We start from the raw sequence: 22,584 nt of genomic DNA, 5'->3' as shown, positions 1-22,584 counted from the left end.
AATAAAAGTTCCTTGTATTTGTTTACTGGCTCATGATTGCCTATTCTTGGGAGAATGAAATAAAAGGGCCTTTGCCACATTAACTCTTAGTTCAAGATTTCTTTTGAGTACGTGGTCATTCCTCTCAGGCTACAATTGTACATTTAGTTTTTTGATATGTTTTCTTGAGTCTGACCAATTTTTCACCCTCATCAAGAGGCTTTGACTTTGGGAAACTATAAAGTTCTTTACATGACTGCAAGCTTCTCCCTGAAGCAAAGACCAACTTTAAAAATATCAATGTTTTAAATATTAATGTTCTTTGAATGTCATTGTATGGCTATGTAAAGGATAATTTTAGTGTTTTGACTTAAATCTGAATAATTGGTCACCAGGGATGATTCCTGTTACATTTAAAATAGTTGTTTGCCATAAACTGTGGCAGTTAAAAGAGTTGGGGTCATAAACTGTAAGAGTTAAAATAGTAGAAGATATAAATTAGTAAATTTGTGACCACAGAAAATATGTTTCACTACAGTGTCTTGGTTTTAAATCAAATATAAGGTGGTCACCAGGGAAATATTCCCAATTATGAATATACCCAAGTCAACTGGGTTTTATAGAGAATTTAATTAATAATACAAATGAGGAATTAAAGAGAGAAAGAGTAAGAAAGGAATAAGTATGAAGGGCCTTAAGCCAACATGGCCTAGACCTGAGTCTTAAGAGAGAGAGATCAGTCAGTCTTTTATCACTCACCACAAGGTCTGTCTAAGCAAGGATTCTAATGACAGAGTCTCCTCAGAGAGAGTTCCAGCCAGAGTCCTCCTCAAAGAGCCTTCCAGCCAGAGACTGTTTCAAAGGGCCTCTCTCAAGAGCCTCCAGAGGGACAGAGTCCCCTCAGAGGAACTCCAGTGAGACCTCCTTAGAGATTGTCCTCCAAGAGATTTCCTTCTCAAGAGCCTCTCCTCAAGAGCTTGTCCAAAAGGATTTTTTCTTCTCAAGCGACTCCTCATAAGAGATCCCTTCTCAAGAGAATCTCTTTCTTATATAGGGGTTTTTTTTCTCCTATGTCACCTCCCCTAAGTTCTTCCATCTACCAATCACAGTAGACGTTTTCCAAAGGACAACCTATTCTAAAAACACTGCTGGGTCGACTAATCCCTTTAGTAAGTTTGTACCAGAAAAAACTTCTGAATAAGTTTTCACCTCTTTGCTCCTGGCAAGCTTACAAGTTGCCTGACCTTTAATAGGTACTTAGCATCCCTTTGTATTACTTCTAAAAATAGGCATGGCTTAAAGAACTTTTGGCCTCATTATAAGTATGGGTTTAAGTACTTTCATTGTTTAGCAAGGAGTTTTCTCCCCTAAAGCAGTCTTAAGTAAGGGTGGAGTGGAGGTCCTCCCATTTCTGATCCAAGTAGAGTTCTCACATTTTAAATGGGGAATGTTCCCAGTAGGGAATTGTTCCAATGGAGAATTCCCCAATGTGGAAATTTTTAACATTCACAAGTCTGAGAAATTTCAAGATTTACATTCCCAAATAATAAAATACCCAAGTCAGCTGGGAATTATGGAGATTTTAATTAATATAGAGAGAAGGAATTAAGGAAAAAAGAGAAAGACACAGAGACAGAGACAGAGATAGACAGAGAGAGAGAGAGAGAGAGAAAGAGAGAGAGAATTAATTTAAACTGCTCTGGCTCAGTGGCCTTCCTGAATCTAAAGAAAAGGGAGTCAGTCTTATCACTCACCATGAGACCATCTCCGAGGAAGCTCCAGTCCTCCACTGAACTCGGTCTCCTGAACTGAATTCAGAATTCTCCTGAACTGACTTTTAGTCTCCTTTTAAAGAGAATTTTCTCTTATGTCACCTCCTCTAAATTTTTACGTCTACCAATCACAGTAGACACTTTTAGTTCTCCCCTTCTCTGGTTAGATTATATCTTCTGAGGTACTTCACACTTCTTTGTTAAGCTTACCTTTTGTGAGTTACTTGACCTTTTTGTGATTAATTTAACCTTTATAGGTACTTAACACCCTTTTGTATTAGATCTAAAAATAGACTTAGCTTAAAGTTCTAGCTTCACTATAAGGTATGAGTTAAGTACCTTCATTGTTCAATCAGAAGTTTACAACTTTATCTTCCCCTAAAGTATGTCTAAGTATAGGTGGAGTAATGTAAAGGTCTCAAGACATTCCTAATTCTGTTAGACCAAGTATCTCCATTGTTACAATAAGGAAATAGCTCAATCAAATCTTCTAAAGTACAGTCTGAGTAGTTTTTAAGATTCACAGCTATGAGTCATGGAATACTACTGTCTCCAAAGAATTGAAATTGAGGATTGCCCAGGAACAATGGAGAGTTGTGTAATGGCCATGAACAGACTACAACAAATTGACAAAAATTTATTAAATACTTCCTATGTGCCAGGCACTGTACTAACCATTGGGAATCCAAAGAAAGCCAGAATTGGGTCTTTACCTCAAAGAACTCACAATCTACTGGGAAAGACAACATGCAAATAGTTATATGCATTAAAAAAAAATACAGGAGGAACTGTACATAGTCAATAGAAGGAAAAAAAACTTTAATCAAGGTGGGCTGGGAAAGGTTTCTTGCAGGTGAGATTTTTAGCTGAGATTTGAAAGAAAAAAAGGAAGAGAACTCCAGGAACAGGTAGCCAATAAAAATGCATGGAATAGAGAATTTTATTTGAAAATGGTTTTTCACATACCTGGATTTTCTTTTTAAATTACAGAATCAGTTCTTTCAGCTAGGTGGCTTAGTGGATTGAGAGCCAGGTCCAGAGATGGTAGGGTTCAAATATGGTCTCAGACACTTCCTAGTTGTATGACCCTGGGCAAGTCACTTAACCCCCATTGCCTAGCCCTGACCACTCTTATGCCTTGGAACCAATACACAGTACTGACTCCAAAATGAAAGGTAAAGGTTATTTTTAAAAATGCATGGAGTCAGAAGATGAAGTATCATGTGTGACAGTGTTAGGAGGTCATGGTCACAATACCATACAGTATGTGGAAGGGAGTAAGTTATTAAAAAAAACCTGGAAATGTAAGATACACTAAAAATATATTCTTAAAGATAATTAGAGTGAAGACTGTCATCCAAGATATAACTAACTGGCTGGTCACATAGTGAGAACTACGAAAAACAAACATTTGCGCCCTATTGTTAACTTTACAATGTCAAGGAAAGCAAGGAATCCCTCCACTCCCTCCCCTACTACTGAGTGGTCCCTCTAGAATAAATTTGGAGAAGGTAGGAGATTTTATAGGATGGGTAGGTATGGATGAGAAACAATTTTCATTGTTGGAAGGAAAACTCCCAAAAGTGAGATTATGGATCTATATGCATACTGAATACTTGAGGTCTGAGAATGTATTTTTCATATACTATACTAAATCTTATATCAAATTTATAGAGTAGAAAGGCCTTAAATCAACTCCTGTATATTGTGTACTTCTGTGTCTGGGAAGGGGGTCAGAGACTCAATTCAGTCTACTGATTTTTGCATTTTCTTTGTCCTTAGAAATGTCTTCCTTTTTGGCAGAATTTGGTTAATAAAGGAAGGGGAAAAGGTTCTTTCCTAGTATATATGACCCCACCACCAGTGGGGATGGGGAAAGGTAGATGTTTCCATAGACCACCTCTTAATTAGAAATTTGTTGGAATGTTCAAGAGAGAAGACTAAATGAGCTCTCAAAACTATTTATTAAGCTGCCTGACCCAGTTTCCAGCTTGGTAGTCATTCAAGAAGGGTGTCAATGTGAAATCTAGAAACTACCAAACTTATAGCCTAGTGAGATCTGATGAACCCCAAGTTTTAGGATTCAAAAAACAGAGGCATAGATCCTCTTGTCACTTTTATCAGTTATGATGCTGGCCTAACCAATAAATAGATATGTATTCAATAAATTGATATTTCTTACCCTAACTCCCTTTCTCAAGATAATTTTAATCTTAACAGAGGGAAACAAATCCATGATGCTTATGTCAACATGGAAATCTAGAGATCCCCAGTTTATTTAGTTTGAGTATAGAAACCCCAGGTTTTGACCTTATCACAGGAGAGGTTTCCCCCTGAGGGAAGGTCCCTCTTCACCAGACAGTGAACTTCCTGGTAGTTTGGGTGGGAACAGCTAATCCCATCCAATATTAAGCATTCCCTTTGTCCCAATGGTTTCTCCCCCTAGGCTAAGGTCCATTACCAAGGTGACTCAGTCCTGGGCTAAGTCTTTCCCTTTTGTGTCCATTGTGGGGCATCAGCCCCTCACTATTATTCCTGTCTGGAACGCTTCATTTTCCTTTCTCACCATTGTAAAGTCAATCAACTGTCCCTCAAATCCTAAACCCCCCAGGTCATCTAGAGTGGTATATAGGTTCCCCAAGTTCTTTTGTTCCTCAGAGTCCATCCTGAGTCAGTGGCACTCCCAGGGGCTGGTGACCAGGGCATCTTGACTCTGTGCAGTCTTGGAAAGCAGCTCTGTTGTCATATTAGTAGCGCTAACCCCTTTTCCCTTGATTAAAGAGTGATTGTTGACTATTTAATAGTTCTGTGTTTTTTCTAGTTGACACTTATAACTTCACCACCATAGAACCAAGTCAGACTCTGGGCACTAAAATAAAGTTTCAATTCCTATCTCCATTCCAGTGCTATCCTTCACCATCCCCTGGGTACATATTGGGATAAAGAACCTTTTCCCTTAGTAGTTTCCCACCTCCAACTTTACATCACCCAGGAAAACATCACATTTTGTCTCTGTGATGATTTTCTTCTGGTCGGTGGACTGATTCTTGGACTGAGGCTGCTCAGGCAAATTCTGAGATTCTGAGAAGGAAACCTCAGATAGCCTACATTCCTTTAATCCATGTTCTTATTAGATAGGTGGCTGCAAATCCTCTTTTCTATATGAGGTAGGAAAGGGAGAGAAGGGAACTGGTACAATGGGAACTTTTCTCATGGGCACCAAAGATAGAGAAGCCGCCATAATAGGGGGGAAATGTTTATTTTCTTCAGCATTTTAATTCTGTATCATTAAAGCTAAGTTATCACAAATATTATGTGAGTCACTTCCAGGTGAATAGTGTGAACCAGAGGCAGGGACATTGAAGTTTTATTCACTCTGAATGAGAGACACATTCTACCAACAAGTAGATAGAAATGTACATTTCTTACTGAAGAGCCAGCTCCCAAACCCCTTCTTTCCCTTCCCTGACCCCTAACCCTAGGAGTTCCTGTCATTCCCCCTCCTGACATATTCTAGGAGCCATAATGACCCCTAACCCCAGGAGTTCCTGTCACTCCCCCTCTTGACATATGCCAGGAACTGATAACACCCCAGCCCCAGGAGTTCCTGTTCACCCCCACCCACCCCAGGAATTCCTGTGTACTCCTCTACCACAAAAGTGTATAAAAAGCCTGCAAGCCCCAGACTTAAGAGCTCCAGCCATTTTAGAATACTGAGCCAAAACTGTAGTTTGTTTAATAAACTCCCTTCTGTGTCAGAGACCATATTCGGGGACAACTTGAAAAACTTGAAAAATTTTGACCTTCCCTGTCCTTATGGGGTTGAAAGGAAATGGGGTGGGGGAGGCCTATCCAGAGGGAGGGGACCCCTGTCACTGGGGCAACTTGAGACAATGGGATCTAGAACCCGGCACATCTTGGTGGAGGACGGTAGCAGTGAGTAGCCTCTGGAGGTGTTGAATGAATGTGTGGAGAATGTTGTGTGAGAGTGAGGGGGTAAGGTTTCCTTAGTCGTTAACATATGGCTAAGTGGCTGACCACTGGTCACTGGCCCGGGGGTGTACAGGACGGCCTATTGCCAAGCTAGATTCATTCAGGAGAACTACCCACCTATTTCTGAGTGGGGACCGGGAAAGTACACAGTTTCTATTTCCTGTGAGAGAATAAGTTGGAAATCCTGGGAAGTGTGTGGACGAAGACTGTGACACCCCTCTTGGCTACCTTCACCTAAGGATCCCTGATTCCTTCTCCCTTGGATGGGCTGTGGGAAGGATCCATTGGACTCGACTCCCTTAAGCAGGGTATCCTGGCTAGTTGATTTTAGTTGACTTTATTTGGGGTGGTTAGAGGCCCCCTGGTCAGAATTTGGGGTGGTTAGAGGCCCCCCGGTTGGAATTCAGGGTGGTTAGAGGCCCCCTGGTTGGAACTTGGGATGGTTAGAGGTCCCCCATTGGAAGTAGGAAACCCAGTGGATGCACTGGAGGAAGGAGGTGCGGCCCCGGGGGAAGCCCGGCCACACCGCTCTGTTTTGGGGACCACTCACCCCTGGCTCCTTGGGGTGAGTAGAAGAGCACATCCAACCCAATGTTCATATTTGTTGTGTCTGTCTTGGCTGTCCAGTCCATCATGTATTGCCCTGTCTGCTTTTGTGTACACCATCTTTGTGTACAGCCTACTAACTCCTTTCATTTTATAGGATATTATGGGAGAGGGAGAGTCCACCCCAGAGGTCCACTCCCCTTTCCCTCATGACTACCCATTTCTCTGTCTTCAAGGCGAGGGCCCACAATCTCTGCATGTCCATCAAAAAGAGTAAACTTGTTACCCTCTGCTCTTCAGAGTGGCCAGCATTTGGTCTGGGATGGCCCAAGGAGGGGGCCCTCAACTTAGAGGTTATTTCCAAGGTCCGGGCCCAGGTTTTAGATCCCAGACCACAAGGCCATCCCAATCAGATTCCTTATGTTCTTACCTGGCAAGACCTAGTCCTAGACCCCCATTGTGGCTCCAATACTTGCTTCCCTCAGATGCCCGTGCTCCCTCAAAGGGAACCCTTAAGGTCTTGACCCTCTTGGAGGATGTGAGGGAAAAGAGGCACAGGCATGCTGGGACATCTTCTGAGCCAGAAGCCTCAGCCCTACCCATATTACCAGAGTTGGCCCCCAGGCCTCCAGACTTGCCACCCCCACCTCCATCTTATGCCCCCTTATACCCTCACTTAGGGGCCGAGAATGAGGCAGAAGTTGGGGGGGGGGGCTCATGGCACTTGTAGCTGAGGCAGACAAGGCACCTCAGAGGCTCAGGAGCCCACCTCCACCACTGCTCTCCCCATCAGGGTTGTTGGGCTCACAGTAACAGGTTGGCCCCAAATATATCAATATTGGCCATTTTCTTCCAGTGACCTTTATAATTGGGAAAAATTGGCTCTAAATAGCTTGAAAAAAAAAACACACCTACTTTCTTTTTAATGTTGAATGACCATGTTACACCTTCTATAAGCAAAAGACATGGCCTATCCATGGCACCCTAAAACTGTAATACCATCCTCTACTTAGATAGTGCTATACTAGACTTCTCCCTTTTCAGTCTGGGAAGCCTCAGGTGTGGAGTGGCTACCAAGCCTGAGGATCTAGCCAGATTGGGACTAGCCAACCCAATTAAGACAAAGGGAAAAGCATGCTTGCAGGCCCCTCCTGTTGGCAAAAGATCAAATCTAAGCAGCCTGAGCGAAAATTCAAATGGGTGTTTTTGTTTGTTTTCTCTCATGTTGCATAGCTGAGCAACATCAAGAAAAAAAATGAGGAAATTGGCTTTTTGATACCCTAAATTCTAACACCAGGTGGCAATTGGACATATTTTGCAGGAAAGAGGAAATAATATGGACAGAAGCTCCTTATCTTTTAGTTTTATCACCCCTACTCAGCTCCCAGTTCTCCAAACTCTACTCTTTGCTTGGATTTTTAAGGCAAGGGCCTGCAGAGAAATCCAGGCAGAGATGATTAAAAAAAAGGAGGGGGAGGGAGACCAGGAAGCTATCAATTCATTGATCAGATCTGTCTTCCTCCTCTGCTGCAGGGAGGAAGAGGGTTGATTCTGAACAGAAAGACAACTGGTGAGACACTCCTACTTTTAGGATGTTTCTGTTTATCATTGTCTTTGTCACAGTCTGGTCTCTATGTATTCTTAAATTGGACACTCACAAAAAGGAAAATGGGGGAGTTGCAAGATTGAACTTTCCACAATCAAGAATCCTCAGCAGAGGACTAAAGCAAATATCTATCCAATGATTTTTTCCTCTTTCTTCCTTTGGATGGGCCCATGAAGGAGAGAAAAAGAGAAAAATTCAAAGCAGAAAAGGGAGATTTTTACTCCATAGTTAAAGGCACTTTTCAGTTAAGATTAATTCTAAGGGTTGATGCATGCAACTTGGGAGGATTGCTAATGATTTTGATATGGTGCAAATGTAATTTCATGTATTGTGATAACTGTTTGTCAGTTAAATGTGAAATGTTAGTCAGATTTTATTGAGCACAACAAAACTCATGGTTAAAAGTTTGGTTTTTTCAGATCTTGCAATGCATAATGGTTTCAGTGAATTTGAGAATGGTCTAAATGTGACTGATAGCCAGCCTGACACAGAGAGGGAATGTTTTATTCCATAGAGACAGAAATTGTAATGGCCACTTTATAGACGTAAAAGTCATCCAGGAAAAGTTGTTATGTTGTTGAGAAGAACTTATTCTAGAATTTAAATTTGGGATTTTTTCAAATCAGATGTTATTTTAATGTATGTACTGTCAGAACTAGCAACAAGAAATCATATGACACACAAGAAGTTTTTAAAGTGGTAAATCTGTCCATGGGATTTAATAATACAAGTACTAAGAATTTGGTATTTTGCAAAAGAGGGAATTTCTAAATGGTGTTGTCTTTGATTAAGGTTATATGAATTTTTTTTTTAATGTGCACAATGTATAGGAAGGAATTTGTGATCTAGAGATGAACATGTATTCCGACACAAATTGCTGGAAAGTAATGATGAGTTAATACAAAATATGTATGCATTTGTACTATGAAAAGAATGAAGTTTTCCATCTAAATAGGTTAAGGGTATGTGATATGCAAACTGTATGTCCTTAACAAGACAAATTTGATCAGCTCTGAAATCAAGAAGGACTTGTCATGAGGATTAAATGCAATTCAGTATAGTAACTTTCCTCTACTTACAATAATGGTAAAGAGGAGAAGCCAGAAGAAATACAAGTAATGGATAGAGATACTACTTGATACTATGAATTCTAGTGTGAAATAGATACAACAAATTATAAATTGGAATAATAGTGATGGAATTTAATCAGGTATTGTGAATCTTAAAATTTCTCAGGCTCTACCTTGGAACATTATCTTAAGGTTATGGTTAAAGTTATTCCCCATTTAAAAAATGGAGGTACTTGGTCAGGAATGTATTGAGAACTTAACCTTACTCCACCCATATTTAGGCATAACTTAAGGGGAAGATAAAGTTGTAAACTCCTTACTGAACAATGAAAAGTACTTAACTCATGCTTATAGTGAGGCCAAGCCCTTAAGCTAGGTCTATTTTTAGATCTAATACAAAAGGGTGCTAAGTACCTATGAAGGTCAAATTAATCACTGAAAGGTCAAGCAAACAAAAGGCAAGTTTAACAAAAGAGGTGTGAAGTTTTAGTCTACCCAAAGAAGGTGATTAACAAAAGATGTGAATTGTGGAAAACATCTACTGTGATTGGTAGATGTGAAAATTTAGGGGAGGTGACATAAGAGAAAATTCTCTTTAAAAGGAGGTCAGGAACTGAGAGCTGGGCTCTCTCTCTCAGTGAGGTCTCTTGGTAGCTGAACTTAGTTGAGCTTAGGAGCTGAACTGGAGGGTCTCTCTGAACACTAGAGTTTTGCTTGGAAAGATCTTGTGGTGAGTGATTAAAGACTGACTTAGTTTCTCTCTTAAGAGAAAGGTGGCCTAGGCTCTAGCCTTTTCCTATTTCCTCTTACTCGGTCTCTGTCCTTTTCTTTAATTCCTTCATTCATATTAATTTAAATCTCCATAAAACCCAGCTGACTTGGGTATTTCATATTTGGGAATTTTTCCCATAATGACCACTTATTTTTTATTTAAATCAAGACACTAAAAATTATCTTTACAGTTTTGGCAATTCAAAGTCTTGAAACCCACATTTTCGCGGTCATAGTATGTAGCAATGTTTTCAGCTAAAAGAAAACTAAACTAAAAGAAAACTTTAGACAGAGGTTTGAGAGTACAGGTAAATGCTTTGAACTTCAGTTTGGTTACATACTGAAAGATTGCTAAAAGACTTAATTAAAGTTATTTGGAAGTTATGGAGTTCAAACTAAAATCCACTGAGAGTAAATTATTATGAAGGGGGTTTGGACACATTCAAACTTTTAAATTGTAGTAAGCTTACTAGTTAAAGAAAGATGGGACAAGGTTGTTAAGTAATAAAACCTCAATCAAGCCAAGCAGCCTTAGGATAAATTGCTCATACGACATCAACCCCTTCCTTGCACACAGGAAGGAGAAAGAAGTGCTTATAATTGTTCCACACTGATACTTAGGGACTGAAATAGGAACCTCAAAGAGTTGACAACCACTGAGTGATAGAACTTAAAGATGAGTATATTTTAATTGTATATTTCAGAGGTTTTAAGATGCTCAAGCAAGCAAATGTTGCCAGCCCTGTCTGACCAAGAAGCTTGTTTGAAGCTGTGGAATCTTAATGTAAACATTCCATGTCCAGAATGATAAAATGAGTTGAGTGATATGCAATTGATAAGTTACCTCACAGGAACTTTGGGAATATGTTGGTTGATATTTTGATTATATTTTGATCTGTATAAAGATTTATGTTGCAAACAGTAGCCAAGGAGTGGGTAGGACTTTAAAAGTGGCATATATATGAATAATGCTTGCTCAGAATTTTATGATTGTTATGTGTTGCTGCTAAAATGACCAAAAACTTATAATTGACGAGCGCTTTGCTAAAAATGCAGTGGTTCAATGATGTAATCCTTTAAATCAGAATTCTTTTGGGTTACCAATTAGCAATTGAAGTGATACCAACGGAATGTTTGTTTGACTTAAGCAAGTCAGAGAGGGTGGGAAGGTAAAGGTATGTTGGATTTGAATTCAGAAGAAAGGGACTTTGATCTAAAGTCCATAAAGCTTGAGTATGCAGATTTGTGAAGGAAGAATGGAATTCTTGCTCTGCTTTTTAAGCAGAGGGTTTTGAAGGGAGGGAGAGAGGGGGAGAGGGAAGGAGAGAGAGAGACAGAGACAGAGACAGAGAGAGAAAGAGAGAGAGAGAGAGAAAGAGAGAGAGAGAGGAGACACATAGGGAGGTGAAAGAGAACAGATAGATGTTCTACTCTTATAATTGGATCCGTGACCTAGAGATAATTTCTAAAATTAATGTATGTGTTGTTGGAAAATCACTTATGATTCTTTAATTTCTCTGGACAGTTACCCTGAAGTGATTCCTATATGGTCTTGTCTTAGTCTTTCAGATGGCCCAGGTCCAAGAGATGATACAGCCCTGATTTATATTACTATGGAGCTACTCAATTCAGTGCTCATGTTCTTTATTTCAGGTTTTGTGACTAAAGTGTGATATGTAAATTATTGCCAAAATATATAAGAATAACTGAGTGATCAGCCTTATAGGTATATGAAAGGCTTGTTTGAGGGTATGGAAATTTGTTTCTGTACTGCTGATAAGCAGAATTTCTCTGAGCTGTAATGGTAAAGACTTGTCTTTTAAGGAAAAAGAAGGCTTCTGGGATCTAATGGTGGCAAAGTACACAAAGGACAGAGAACATCCTCAGATGGTTACAGAGGCATTTTCTGGGCTCTTCTGGGAATGGACCTTTTCTGTCCATCTAGGCTGCTAATCCTTAAGTGAATCAATAATAGCATGAGCCAGTGACAGCCTTGGCTTGTACATGAAGCCACTAACTGTGTCCTTTGTGACATGAGGAAATATTTTCCCTGTCTACCTTTTCCTTTGTGACAAATTCTCATAATCAGTACATAATGCAAATTATAAAATTAAAGTTTCCATTTCGCCAAACAACCTATTAGGTTGATAATTGAAAATTCTTAAATTGTTAGGGAACATACTTTGAGAAGTAGGTGAAGTTTATTAATAGATGGCTTGTATTTGTAGCCTTAATTTACCACAGTTGAAGTTTGGATCTTGAGCTTGGAAATGTAGCTCAAAGCTTTCTTGAATTTCCCCCAGAATCTGGGGTAAAGAAATTCATCTGTAAAATATTGTTACTCAAGTGTTTATAGATGTTTATAGTTAATGTGTACTTTGCAAAAGGATATTCTTTAACAGAAACATTACATACCCACTCTGCAAACAACTCAGGAATCCAATTTCCTAAAGAGATCTAATCCTGTCAGAAGATGATTTCTGAAGAAGTCTGTTGGCTAAGATACCCAAATGCAAATGTGTAATATCAATTACTATTGTACTAATTTTCTCTGTTTCTATCTGGTGTTCTAGTTTTGGTCCCAGTGCCGGTTTCTATACTTCTATCTTAGGGGCTGACTCTCCCCCTTGTGATCTGTCTGCCAATCAGGGGAAGCAGTTGCTGGACATCCTTCAGATCTCCAAGCAGGTCCCCACCTACCTAGGACCCAGACATTCATTGAGGACATACCCCTCAAGACCCTGTGCCTAGAGCCTTTCCCTCCCTGTTCAAGTTTTGGCTATTCCCCTGTGGGATATGTGGACCTTGCATTTGTAACCTTGTCACTTCTCTAGTTGCTTCTAGGGTAGAAGCACTTTTGGGAGTCACCCAGATGCTATTACAACCTCTGCAACCATCCCAGCCTGAAGCCCTGGACATTGCCTACAGTCAATACCTCTCTCCTGACAATAGGCAAGGACAGCTCTACAACCATTCTCAGCTCTGAAGAAGCTACAGAAAACTGAAACCATTTCCCCTTTTCCCTTAGATATTTGGAGGGGGGGAGATGACATGGCATTGTACCCCCAGAAATTCGGGCAAACTATCATCAGTGAAATTCCTTTGCTCCCTTACATCCTCGTGACTCCTAGCCTAAAATATCTAATGACCCGTATAGGACCCTGAGATGATTGTGCTCCTTTGATCCTCTTTTATATTTAAGATGGACAAGGGAGGTGCTTCTCCAGGCTATACCTCAATTCTGTCGGGCTGTATCTCACACCTGTCTGTTCTCTAAAACCAAAGAATCTTTTATGAGGGTCATTACCTATGTCCAAACCCCTGACCAAATGCCTGAAGGTCTACTACTCTAGGTATAGGAAGGGGAACCTCCAGCCTCACTGGAAAGGGCCCTATGTTGTTCTTTGCTTTTATGTTGATCATACAGGGCTAGTTCCATGCATTCTTAATCGCCTAGTAGCCTTTGTCAAGTATTGCATTAATACTGTCCAGCTCTGGTCCTTCACCAGCAATATCAAACCCTGACTCCTCCTGAATCCCCTTATGATAATATGGTCACATGAGGAAGATTACTCATGTATAGCAGAAGTGGGGAATGAGCCAGCTCCCAAACCCTTTCTTTCCCCTCCCTGACCCCTAACCCTAGGAGTTCCTGTCATTCCCCCTCCTGACATATGCTAGGAGCCATAATGACCCTTAACCTCAGGAGTTCCTCTCACTCCCCCTCTTGACATATGCTAGGAACTGATAATACCCCAGCCCTAGGAATTCCTGTGAACTCCCCCCTACCACAAAAGTGTATAAAAAGCCTGCAAGACCCAGACTCAGGGCTGTAACCATTTTTAGATGAGCCCAAGCTGCAGTTTGTTTAATAAACTCCTTCCTGTGTGTTACATTGTTGGTCTTTGTTTCATCCTTGGGATCGATAACCTGGCACTTCACTTACAATTTAGCAAATATTATATATACCATTCATTATATGAGACAAAGAGGAGGTAGCTTGCTTGTTATAAAGGAGCTGATTTATGATTACATAAAAAAAGAAAGATATATATTCTTGTGAAAATATATATAAATAAATAAATATATTATACACATACACACTGGCTACAGAGAATAAAGAAGACATATGTACTTGTTAAAGCATTGCTATTCACATGAGACAAAAAGAACAATGGAAAGATCCCAAAGAACTTTGCAGCAACCAATGTCCTTAGATACCAAAGGAAACCAGCTATTCTAAGCTGATACTGCAATATGTTTAAAAGCTGTACAAAACAAATCATGAATCAGTCTAACGTAGAGTTGACTCTGTTAACTACATGTTAAAATATATGCACAAGAATTGGAACTATGCCCAAAGGGCACTAAGAGACTGCCTGCCCTTTGATCCAGCCAGAGCACTGCTGGGTTTGTATCCCAAAGAGATAATAGGGAAAAAGACCTGTACAAGAATATTCATAGCTACGCTCTTTGTGGTGGCAAAAAATTGGAAAATGAGGAGATGCCCTTCAATTGGGGAATGGCTGAACAAATTGGTGGTATATGTTGGTGATGGACTACTATTGTGCTCAAAGGAATAGCAAACTGGAGGAATTCCATGTGAACTGGAATGACCTCCAGGAATTGATGCAGAGCGAAAGGTGCAGAACCAGGAGAACATTGTACACAGAGACTGATACACTGTGGTACAATCAAATGTAATGGACTTCTCCATTAGTGGCAATGCAGTAATCCTGAACCACTCAGAGGGAAGAGAAAGAACACTATTCCCATCCAGAGGAAAAACTGTGGGAGAAGAAACACAGAAGAAAAACAACTGCTTGAATACATGGATTGAGGGGATATGGCTGGGGATGTAGATCCTAAATGAACATCCTAGTGCAAACATCAACAACATGGAAATAGGTTCTGATCAAGGACACGTAATACCCAGAGGAATTGCTTGTTGGCTATGGGCAGGGGTTGGGGGAAGGAGAGGGAGGGAAAGAATATGATTCTTGTAACCACAGAGTAATGCTCTAAATTGACTAAATAAAATTTTCAAAAAAAAAATATGCACAAGCAAAAAGGCTTTAGCAAGTGAGTTGAGATTATAAATAGAAAATTTCATAATTTCACATTAAATAAATATTTCCTCTCTTCAGCTAAACTCAGGTCAAGGGGTTAAAAAACACTTTTGAACTCAAAGAAAAGCAATAGAACTATTGTAGGATAGCTAGGGAAAGCCCACCCATTTGCAGTCTTGAGTCCAGGTCAGGGGCTAATGAGGACGTTGATGCTTGATTTTTGTTTCTTTAAGAGACTGCTCAGGATTGGTAGCTCAAGTAGAGCACTACCTAGTGGTCAGTTTCAATGCACATTGAGCTAATTTAACCCCCTGTGCAGCATTTTATGGAGGTGATGGTATATAAGATCCAAGATTCTAAAAAAAAAAAATTTAGGGTTAGGGTTAGGGTTACCACATTATCAATATTTATATGCCACACATGTATATGTCACACTTATGTTTACTAATACCTTTAAGTATTTTGTTTAAAGGCGACTTTTTTTTAAACCCTTACCTTCCATTTTGGAATCAATACTGTGTATTGGTTCTAATGCAGAAGAGTAGTAAGGGTTAGGCAATGGGGGTTATCAGGGTCACCCCGCTGGGAAGTATCTGAGGCCAGATTTAAACCCAGGACCTCTCTTCTCTAGGCCTCGCTCTCAATTCACTAAGCTACCCAGATCCCCCCCACCCCAGCAACCCAGCTGCCCCCCAATGGCAACATTTTAATCCCTCCAAAAGTATTGCTGTATAATGGTTTCTTACCCTAAAAACAAAGCAATGTGGGAATGACATGGATGGACTAGAATTATTGGTTTATCATATGCATAATATAGCAGATTCTAGGGAGATAACAATGAAATCATATTGTCAATCAACTTGAACAAAACAATTCTCTTGTATAACTATACCCACAATAATGAAATTAAAAATTGATATGAAAAGTCTAACATAAACCAGAAGGTGATTGTTCAATATACAAGCTAGATTTACCAAAGGATTTCTTTAAATGTTATGTCTTTTCTTGCATTTTAGAACTTAGAAACACAGTTCAAAGATTTATTGATTTATTTAAGTTTATACCTCAGCCTCGAGGTAAATTAATGTTGAGTTGTATTATTTATTAGTAATATTTCTATGGTAAATCATTCATTTTCCCCAAACCCCTTGGCAGCAATTTGCCTATAATTCATCATTTTAAAGCTTTGCCTAAAGGCCCTGAGAGGTTAAGGGTCCAACTCCCATATCTCACAGCACTTGTAGATGTAATATTTTGTTTTTATTGGGAGAAGGCATTTAAAAAAAAATAATTTTTCCCCAATTTCATAGAAAAATAATTTTTTAGCATTCTTTTTTTTTTAAGTTTCGAGTCCCAAACTCTCTCCTTCCCTTCCAGTCTCCCTCTCACCAACCCCTCCCTGAGAGAGTAGAATATATAATATAGATTTTACATGTGTAATCCTGTCAGATATAATACTTTAAATAGATTACTTAAGATTCAACCCCATGCTTATACAGTACATCCTTAGAAAAATAATTTGCAGTAGATTTTAAATGCTTTGACAAAGAGACCAAAATGCAAATAACTTGCAAAAGTCTGGTAGTCCAGAGAGGTGGTCTGGTAGAATTAGCACCTGTACAGGCATTCCCTCTAAAACAAGAGCCTTCACATGTGGTCATCTGACCTTTCTTGAAAATCTCTAGAGAAAAGGAATCTGCTGCCACTCAAGGTTGCCCACCCCACTTTCCAGAATCATGAAATTACAGGATTTGGGATAGTTCTAATTGCTAGGAAATTGTGGATTTTTTAAATTTCAAGATGAAATCTACCCCCCTATAACTTCTACCCATGGCTCCTGCTTTTGTGCTTTGGAACCAAGATGAGCAAATTCTTATTCTTCTTTCACATGAATGTCCTTAATTTGAAGTTATGTTTCCACCACTGGGCTCCTCTTCTTCAGATTAAATTTTCCTCATTCCTTCAAGTGATTCTCAAATTATGGGGGTTCAAGTCTTCTTACTTTCCTGGTTGCCCTTTAGTTTGTCAATGGGGTCAAGGACTGGACCTGTGCATTAGCAGAAGTCCCAAGTAAGGAAACTCTAACCCTTAATCTAAATTTATCTAAATATCTAAATAAAAAATCTAAATAATCTAAATGCAGGTCAGTACCTTCTTTACAATTCAGACTCTTAGAGAGTTTCCCAGAATCCTAAGAGAGTCAATGCCTTGCCCAGGATTACACAGCCAGTAATTATTAAGGGCAGGCTTTGAGGCCACCACATCAGGCTTCCTCAGCTTGTCACTATCCATCCTAGAATAACAGTGCACTAAATAGGATATTCCAGCTGTGGTCTGGCATGGACAGAGGATTCTGAGAATATAATTTCCTGTGCTTCTCTTGATGCAGCCTAAGAGGTACTGTTCTTGCTTCCAGATCATACTATTGATTCCCAACCCCCATAAGATCAAAGACTATTAAAACTTCCCAAATTTTTCCTTATTAAAAAAATCTTTGACAAATTAAAATTCAAGTCAATGTATTTCACTTTACCAAAAAAAAAATCCAAATTTTAAGAAGTCTCTATTGTGCAAAATGGAACTTTTTTTTTCATTTTCTTATGAATAAATTGAAATTTTTTTCTGTCTGGCTATGGTATAATTCAACTCAATTCAAGCAAGTGTAAAGGTGTGTACTACATGCAAAGTACAGTTCTTTAACTCAGGGCAACTAGGTGGTGGTATGGAGAGAGCATTAGATATGTAGTTAGGAAGACCTGAGTTCAAATGTGGCCTCAGACGCTTACTAGCTGTGTGACCCTGAGCAAGTCACTTAACTTCTGTCTTCCTCAGTTTCCTCAACTAGAACATGGGGATAATGGGAGCAATCTCCCCACCAGGACTGTTGTGAGGATCCAATGAGATCCTATTTGTAAAGTGCTTGGCACATAGTACCTATTACATAAATGCTTGTTTCTTTCTTTCCTTCCTTTAACCTAATATCAAATGATGTACTTGGAAAGAGCCATGGACTCCAGTCTAAAATCCTGTCTATCATCTAGTCTATGAAGTGTCTCTGGGCAAATGTCATCTTGAGTTGCAGTTTCCTCATGCATAAAATAGGAAGGCCCATCCTGCCTAACAGAGACCATGAGATGCAATGCAAACATAAAACATTATCATTATTATTATTTTCATCATCATCCTATTATAGTTATGCTAACACAAGCAACATAAGGTCAAAGAAAAGTCCATGAGAAATGCTAAATGAACTTACCTCATGTCCGCCAATTTCAACATAATGAATCTTTCCAGTCCTCACCGTATACTCCCTGTGACAAAAGGGGAAAAAAAAAAACCCAATGTTCCTTAATGGTCACTTAAGTCCCAGGATGAACAGTACCTGCCTAATCCATATAATATTAACATCTTAGTCTTCACTTAAAAAAAAACAAAACCTTTTTAATTAATTAATTTAGAATATTTTCCCATGGTTACATGATTCATGTGCTTTCCCTCCCATCCCCCCCCCTTTCCATAGCCAACGAGCAATTCAACTGGGTTTTACATGTGTCATTGATCACATCTCTTAGTCTTCATGATGATTCTCCTTCCATATCCATATTAAAACAAGTCATCAAGCCACAGGCCTTTGGCATCTATCAGATGCCTCCCTACCATACTAAGCCCTGGAGATAAAGAGAAAAGTAAAACGGCCTACTGAGAATCTGGAACCCTGAAGAAATGGGGTGTCCTCCAGACAGAAAATAGTGTTCTCATTGCTACTGGGTGATGGAACTTTCTTTCTATAGTTTCAAACAAGGTGACTTTGTTCTCCAAATATCTCTCTCCTTCTATGATATCCTAGACCTAGAATCTTGGTCTGATCTTTCTTGCATCAAGTCCGACTGAGGTACAGACCATTCAAGAATTCATTTGAGTAATAATAGCTCATAATTACAACTAGTGTTTATGGAGTATTTAAATTTAAATTTTTAATTTTTATTTTATTATGTATATATTATATACAATTATATATTTATTTTTAAATTTTTATTTATTTATTTATTTACTTAAATGTAATAAATTTAAAGCAAAGACCTTTACAAACATTATCTCATTTTAACCTCACCACAACCCTGGGGAGGTGGCTGCTATTATTATCCCCATATTATAGAGAAGGAAACTGAAGAAGTGTGTCCAAAACTCTATCTAATCTTGGCATACAAATTACATAGAGTTAATGATGAATTTTCAAAAATTCTCATTTTCAATTTCCAAATAATCTAAACAGTTTTAGACCTGGAAGTAACTTTGGCAATGATTTGATCTAAATTCATTTATTTAGAGAAATTAAGTGAAGTGTCTAAGGTTATATAGTAGGATAAGTGGCAGATACAGAATCTGAGCTCAAGTCCTCTGATATCAAATCCAGCACCTTTCCCTTAGCTCCAGCCTTGGAGTCAAAGTTCTTGTTTGTATACCTTATATATGTCTGCCCCTAAGCCTAAGAGAATCTCACTTTTTCTCAGGATCAGGGTCCCTGGAAAAAACAGGATTGAGGATTTGTTTTTTGCATTTTCCTGTCTTGAATGCAGGGCCACTTACAAGACTAAACTACTTTCCTCCTAGATATTTGGCCCAGTGATTGGTACTATGATTAGTTAATCCCTTTATTTGGGGCAGATAGTTGGCATAGTAGATAGATGCCATGCTTAGAGTGAAGAAGACCTGAGTTCAAATGCAGTTTCAGACACTAACTGTGCAAATCATTTAACACTGTTTGCCTCAGTTTCCTCATCTGCAAATTGAGCTGGAGAAAGAAATGGCAAACCATTCCAGTAACTGCCAAGAAAACCCCAGAAGGGGTCGCAAAGAATCTGACACTACTGAACAACAATCCCATTGCCCCCAGATTTTCTTTCACTCCAGGCTCAGGAGTAATGAACAGTTTAGCATGGCTTATTCACCAACATTCCAAGGTGGAATACAGAGGGAGTCTGACTGTGAATGTCTGGGAAATTCACTCCATCCCCTTCATGAAGGCAGATCTTTTTTCTTTCTAATTATACTTATGATGCCTCCAAGAGAAAGAAAATGGTTACCCACTAACTTTGGGGCTTACGTGAGCTCATGGTGGCATGCGAGTGCATTTTACTAGTAGTACTTTATTCTTTCATTCTTTATCAGGCATGCAAAGTCAGCAACCCCCATATCCCTTTTTTGCCAGCTCAGCTCAATTGAAAGGGGGAAGCAACACCTCTCATATCTCTAGACCTATGTAATAAGTAAAATATAGCAAATGGCTCCATTTTACACTGGAAAACATTTTTATCATATAAAAAGCTTAGAAATAAAAGTAAGGAATAATGGTCTCCAATCTCTTGTTGCCCTTTTCAAACAGCCAGAATGGAAGAATAAAGAACATAGAATGGAGAGATTAATCCATGCCAGAGCAACTCATTTCCCCCTAGAATGGAGGAGGGAGAGAGAAGAGGACTCTCTTAGATAAGCCCACTTAGCAAGGTGCAGTGGTACCTTGATACACGAGCGAGCAATTGAGGTACAAGCAGTCACTATAGGATTTTTGCTTTAAGTCTCAGGCTTCCTCGGGAGGAGCCCAAGGTGCATGAGGTAATCATTACAAGGGAGATTAAGGAAATGTTGAGGATTTGGGGAAAAATTAAACAGTTTCTTTAAAAGGCACACCCAGAAAAAGTTGCAACAGACACTTGTTTCACACATTATCAAAACGTTCTGAAAGGGAGGAAGAAACAAATTTCCATGGAAAGGTTTTTGTTGAAATGGCCTCTAAGTGAAATCAAGGGAAGTGTGGCAAAACAGCCAAAATTCAATGAAGAAAATTATTTTAATTAGGTAAAAAAAATAGCAATTAAGTTTAGCAATAAATTTACTTATCATACATAAGTAATGTTGTAAACCTTAAAATTTATTAGACTTATGAATGTTGGAAATTTCCCCATTACCAACATTAGGTAGGGAGGGTCCTTCTCCTCCCTACCTAAGACTACTTTAGGACAGAAACCTTTTGCTAAACAATGGAAAGGGCTTTGACCTATGCTTAAGCATAGAACAGGAAGTTCTTTGAGTCATGATTGATTTTAGAATTGATACAATAGAGATACTTGGAATGACAGAACCAGGTCTTGGAACTTACAATCTCCACCCTACTCAGTCCTAACAGGATTTAGGAAGGGCTGCAGCATAGATCAAAATTTAATTATTTGAGAATATGACCTTCAACAGACATGTGCAAAGGGGCAGACCTCTGGGCGGTCCTGGGTTAAGCTAGAGCCACCATTGGCACAGGGAAGACATGGACAGTGATTGGTAGATGTGAAAACTGAGGGGAGGGAACTTAGATGGTTTCCTTAAAGATAGCGGGGTCTGAGGACTGGAAGGTGGTTGGAGAGGTTTTGCTCTGAGAGGTTGTGCTCTGAGAAGCTTGCTCTGAAGGAAGCTGGAGGTGGAGGCCCTTGAGACTGTTTCTCCATTTTGGTCACGTGAGTGATAGGGACTGATCTCTTTTCTTTGCCTCAGCTATCTAAGGGCTTGGGCCTTTTGGCCCAGCCTAAACAGAGGGGGTATTTAAGCCCTATTCCCTTCTCTCCACCCCCCCCCCTCTCATACCTTTCTTCCTCCTGTTTGTAATTAAAAACTCCATAAAAGGTTGATTGCTGACTTGAGTTTCATTTAGGAATTACATAGCTGAATTCCTTGGCGACCTTAAATTAATATATATCAATCTTTGACCCCCTATCCTATTTGGTAGACTCCTGCACATCCTAAATCAAGTATTTTACTGCTATGCTAATTCCCAATTAGTATTATCCAGTTTAGTGTGATTCCATAGGGGTAGAGATGACTTCTTTTGCATTAACAGACATTAATTTACATTTAGTCTATTAAAGATAATCAACTAACCTTATTACATAGCCTCCATGTTCTAGAGTACAAGTTTTATATCCCTTAAGGCCCAGACAATTCAGAGGGTACAGAACAAAATACAAAATCTCGCTGATGGTCTCATGATCACATTGGGGTTCACAGAGTAAAGGGCCAGTAAATTCAGGGTAACTGATTGTTAGATCTCCTCTCAGTTGCTGGCTTACAATTGTTCTACCATGTTAAGTACAAGGCAGTCAGAATCCTACCCAAATGCTGGGCACTGGCTCCCGAAATAATTAGGGGATGTTTTATAGGGACTTTCTCCCCCATTAGAAAATCTTTATCAAGAAGTACTCAGATGACCCAAGGTGGCGGTCCAGAGTTCTTTGTCCATGGAGACACTTACTAATCAGGCCACATAGGCAGAGATCCTCATTTAGGGCTTTTTTTTTTTTTGGTATGACAAGTTTAAAATTTAAATTTAAAATTTAATATAGAAAAGACTCTATAAATTTAAAATCTAATATAAGAATCTATTTAACCTATTCTATCTAATTACTCTTAATTTTGCTATGTAATAAGGTTAGTTGATTATCTTTAATAGAGTAAATGTAAATTAATGTCTGTTAATGCAAAAGAAGTCATCTCTACCCCTATGGAATCACACTAAACTGGATAATACTAATTGGGAATTAGCATAGCAGTAAAATACTTGATTTAGGATGTGCAGGAGTCTACCAAATAGGATAGGGGGTCAAATTATTTCTCACAAGTTCCTAGACTCTTGAGTCCTTAGTTCCTTATGGAAAGAGCCACAGTTCAGGTCACACAAATACAGAGAGAAATAGTCCTTAGATAAGTGTCTCAAAGCACTTCTGTGCCATTAGAAA

At 39.2% G+C, this 22,584-nt stretch overlaps 1 protein-coding gene and 1 long non-coding RNA gene across 12 annotated transcripts in view; one reads left to right on the top strand and one right to left on the bottom strand.

The window, feature by feature from the left end:
• The window catches only part of CATSPERD (cation channel sperm associated auxiliary subunit delta), a 146,558-nt gene that overhangs the window by 111,075 nt on the left and 12,899 nt on the right, over positions 1–22,584 (bottom strand). For 8 of the 11 annotated variants that reach the window (XM_056822502.1, XM_056822500.1, XM_056822501.1 and 5 more), the window contains exons 2-3: positions 18,063–18,117; positions 15,553–15,629 (exon numbers count right to left, since the gene is read on the bottom strand). In XM_056822502.1, the coding sequence (XP_056678480.1) occupies positions 15,553–15,629; positions 18,063–18,117 (132 nt within the window). The remainder of the gene's footprint in view (positions 1–15,552; positions 15,630–18,062; positions 18,118–22,584) is intronic. The other 3 variants (XM_056822505.1, XM_056822498.1, XM_056822497.1) reach the window with 1 other exon arrangement.
• LOC130458284 (uncharacterized) lies at positions 5,658–13,630 on the top strand. Its single transcript, XR_008917405.1, has 2 exons — positions 5,658–6,309; positions 12,572–13,630. It is a non-coding gene; the product is annotated as an uncharacterized LOC130458284 (long non-coding RNA).

This window comes from Monodelphis domestica, chromosome 3, assembly GCF_027887165.1.
Source record: "Monodelphis domestica isolate mMonDom1 chromosome 3, mMonDom1.pri, whole genome shotgun sequence".
Lineage (NCBI taxonomy): Eukaryota > Metazoa > Chordata > Mammalia > Didelphimorphia > Didelphidae > Monodelphis > Monodelphis domestica.
Note: the sequence above shows the minus strand (reverse complement) of the source record. Positions and strands in the feature narration are given on the sequence as shown.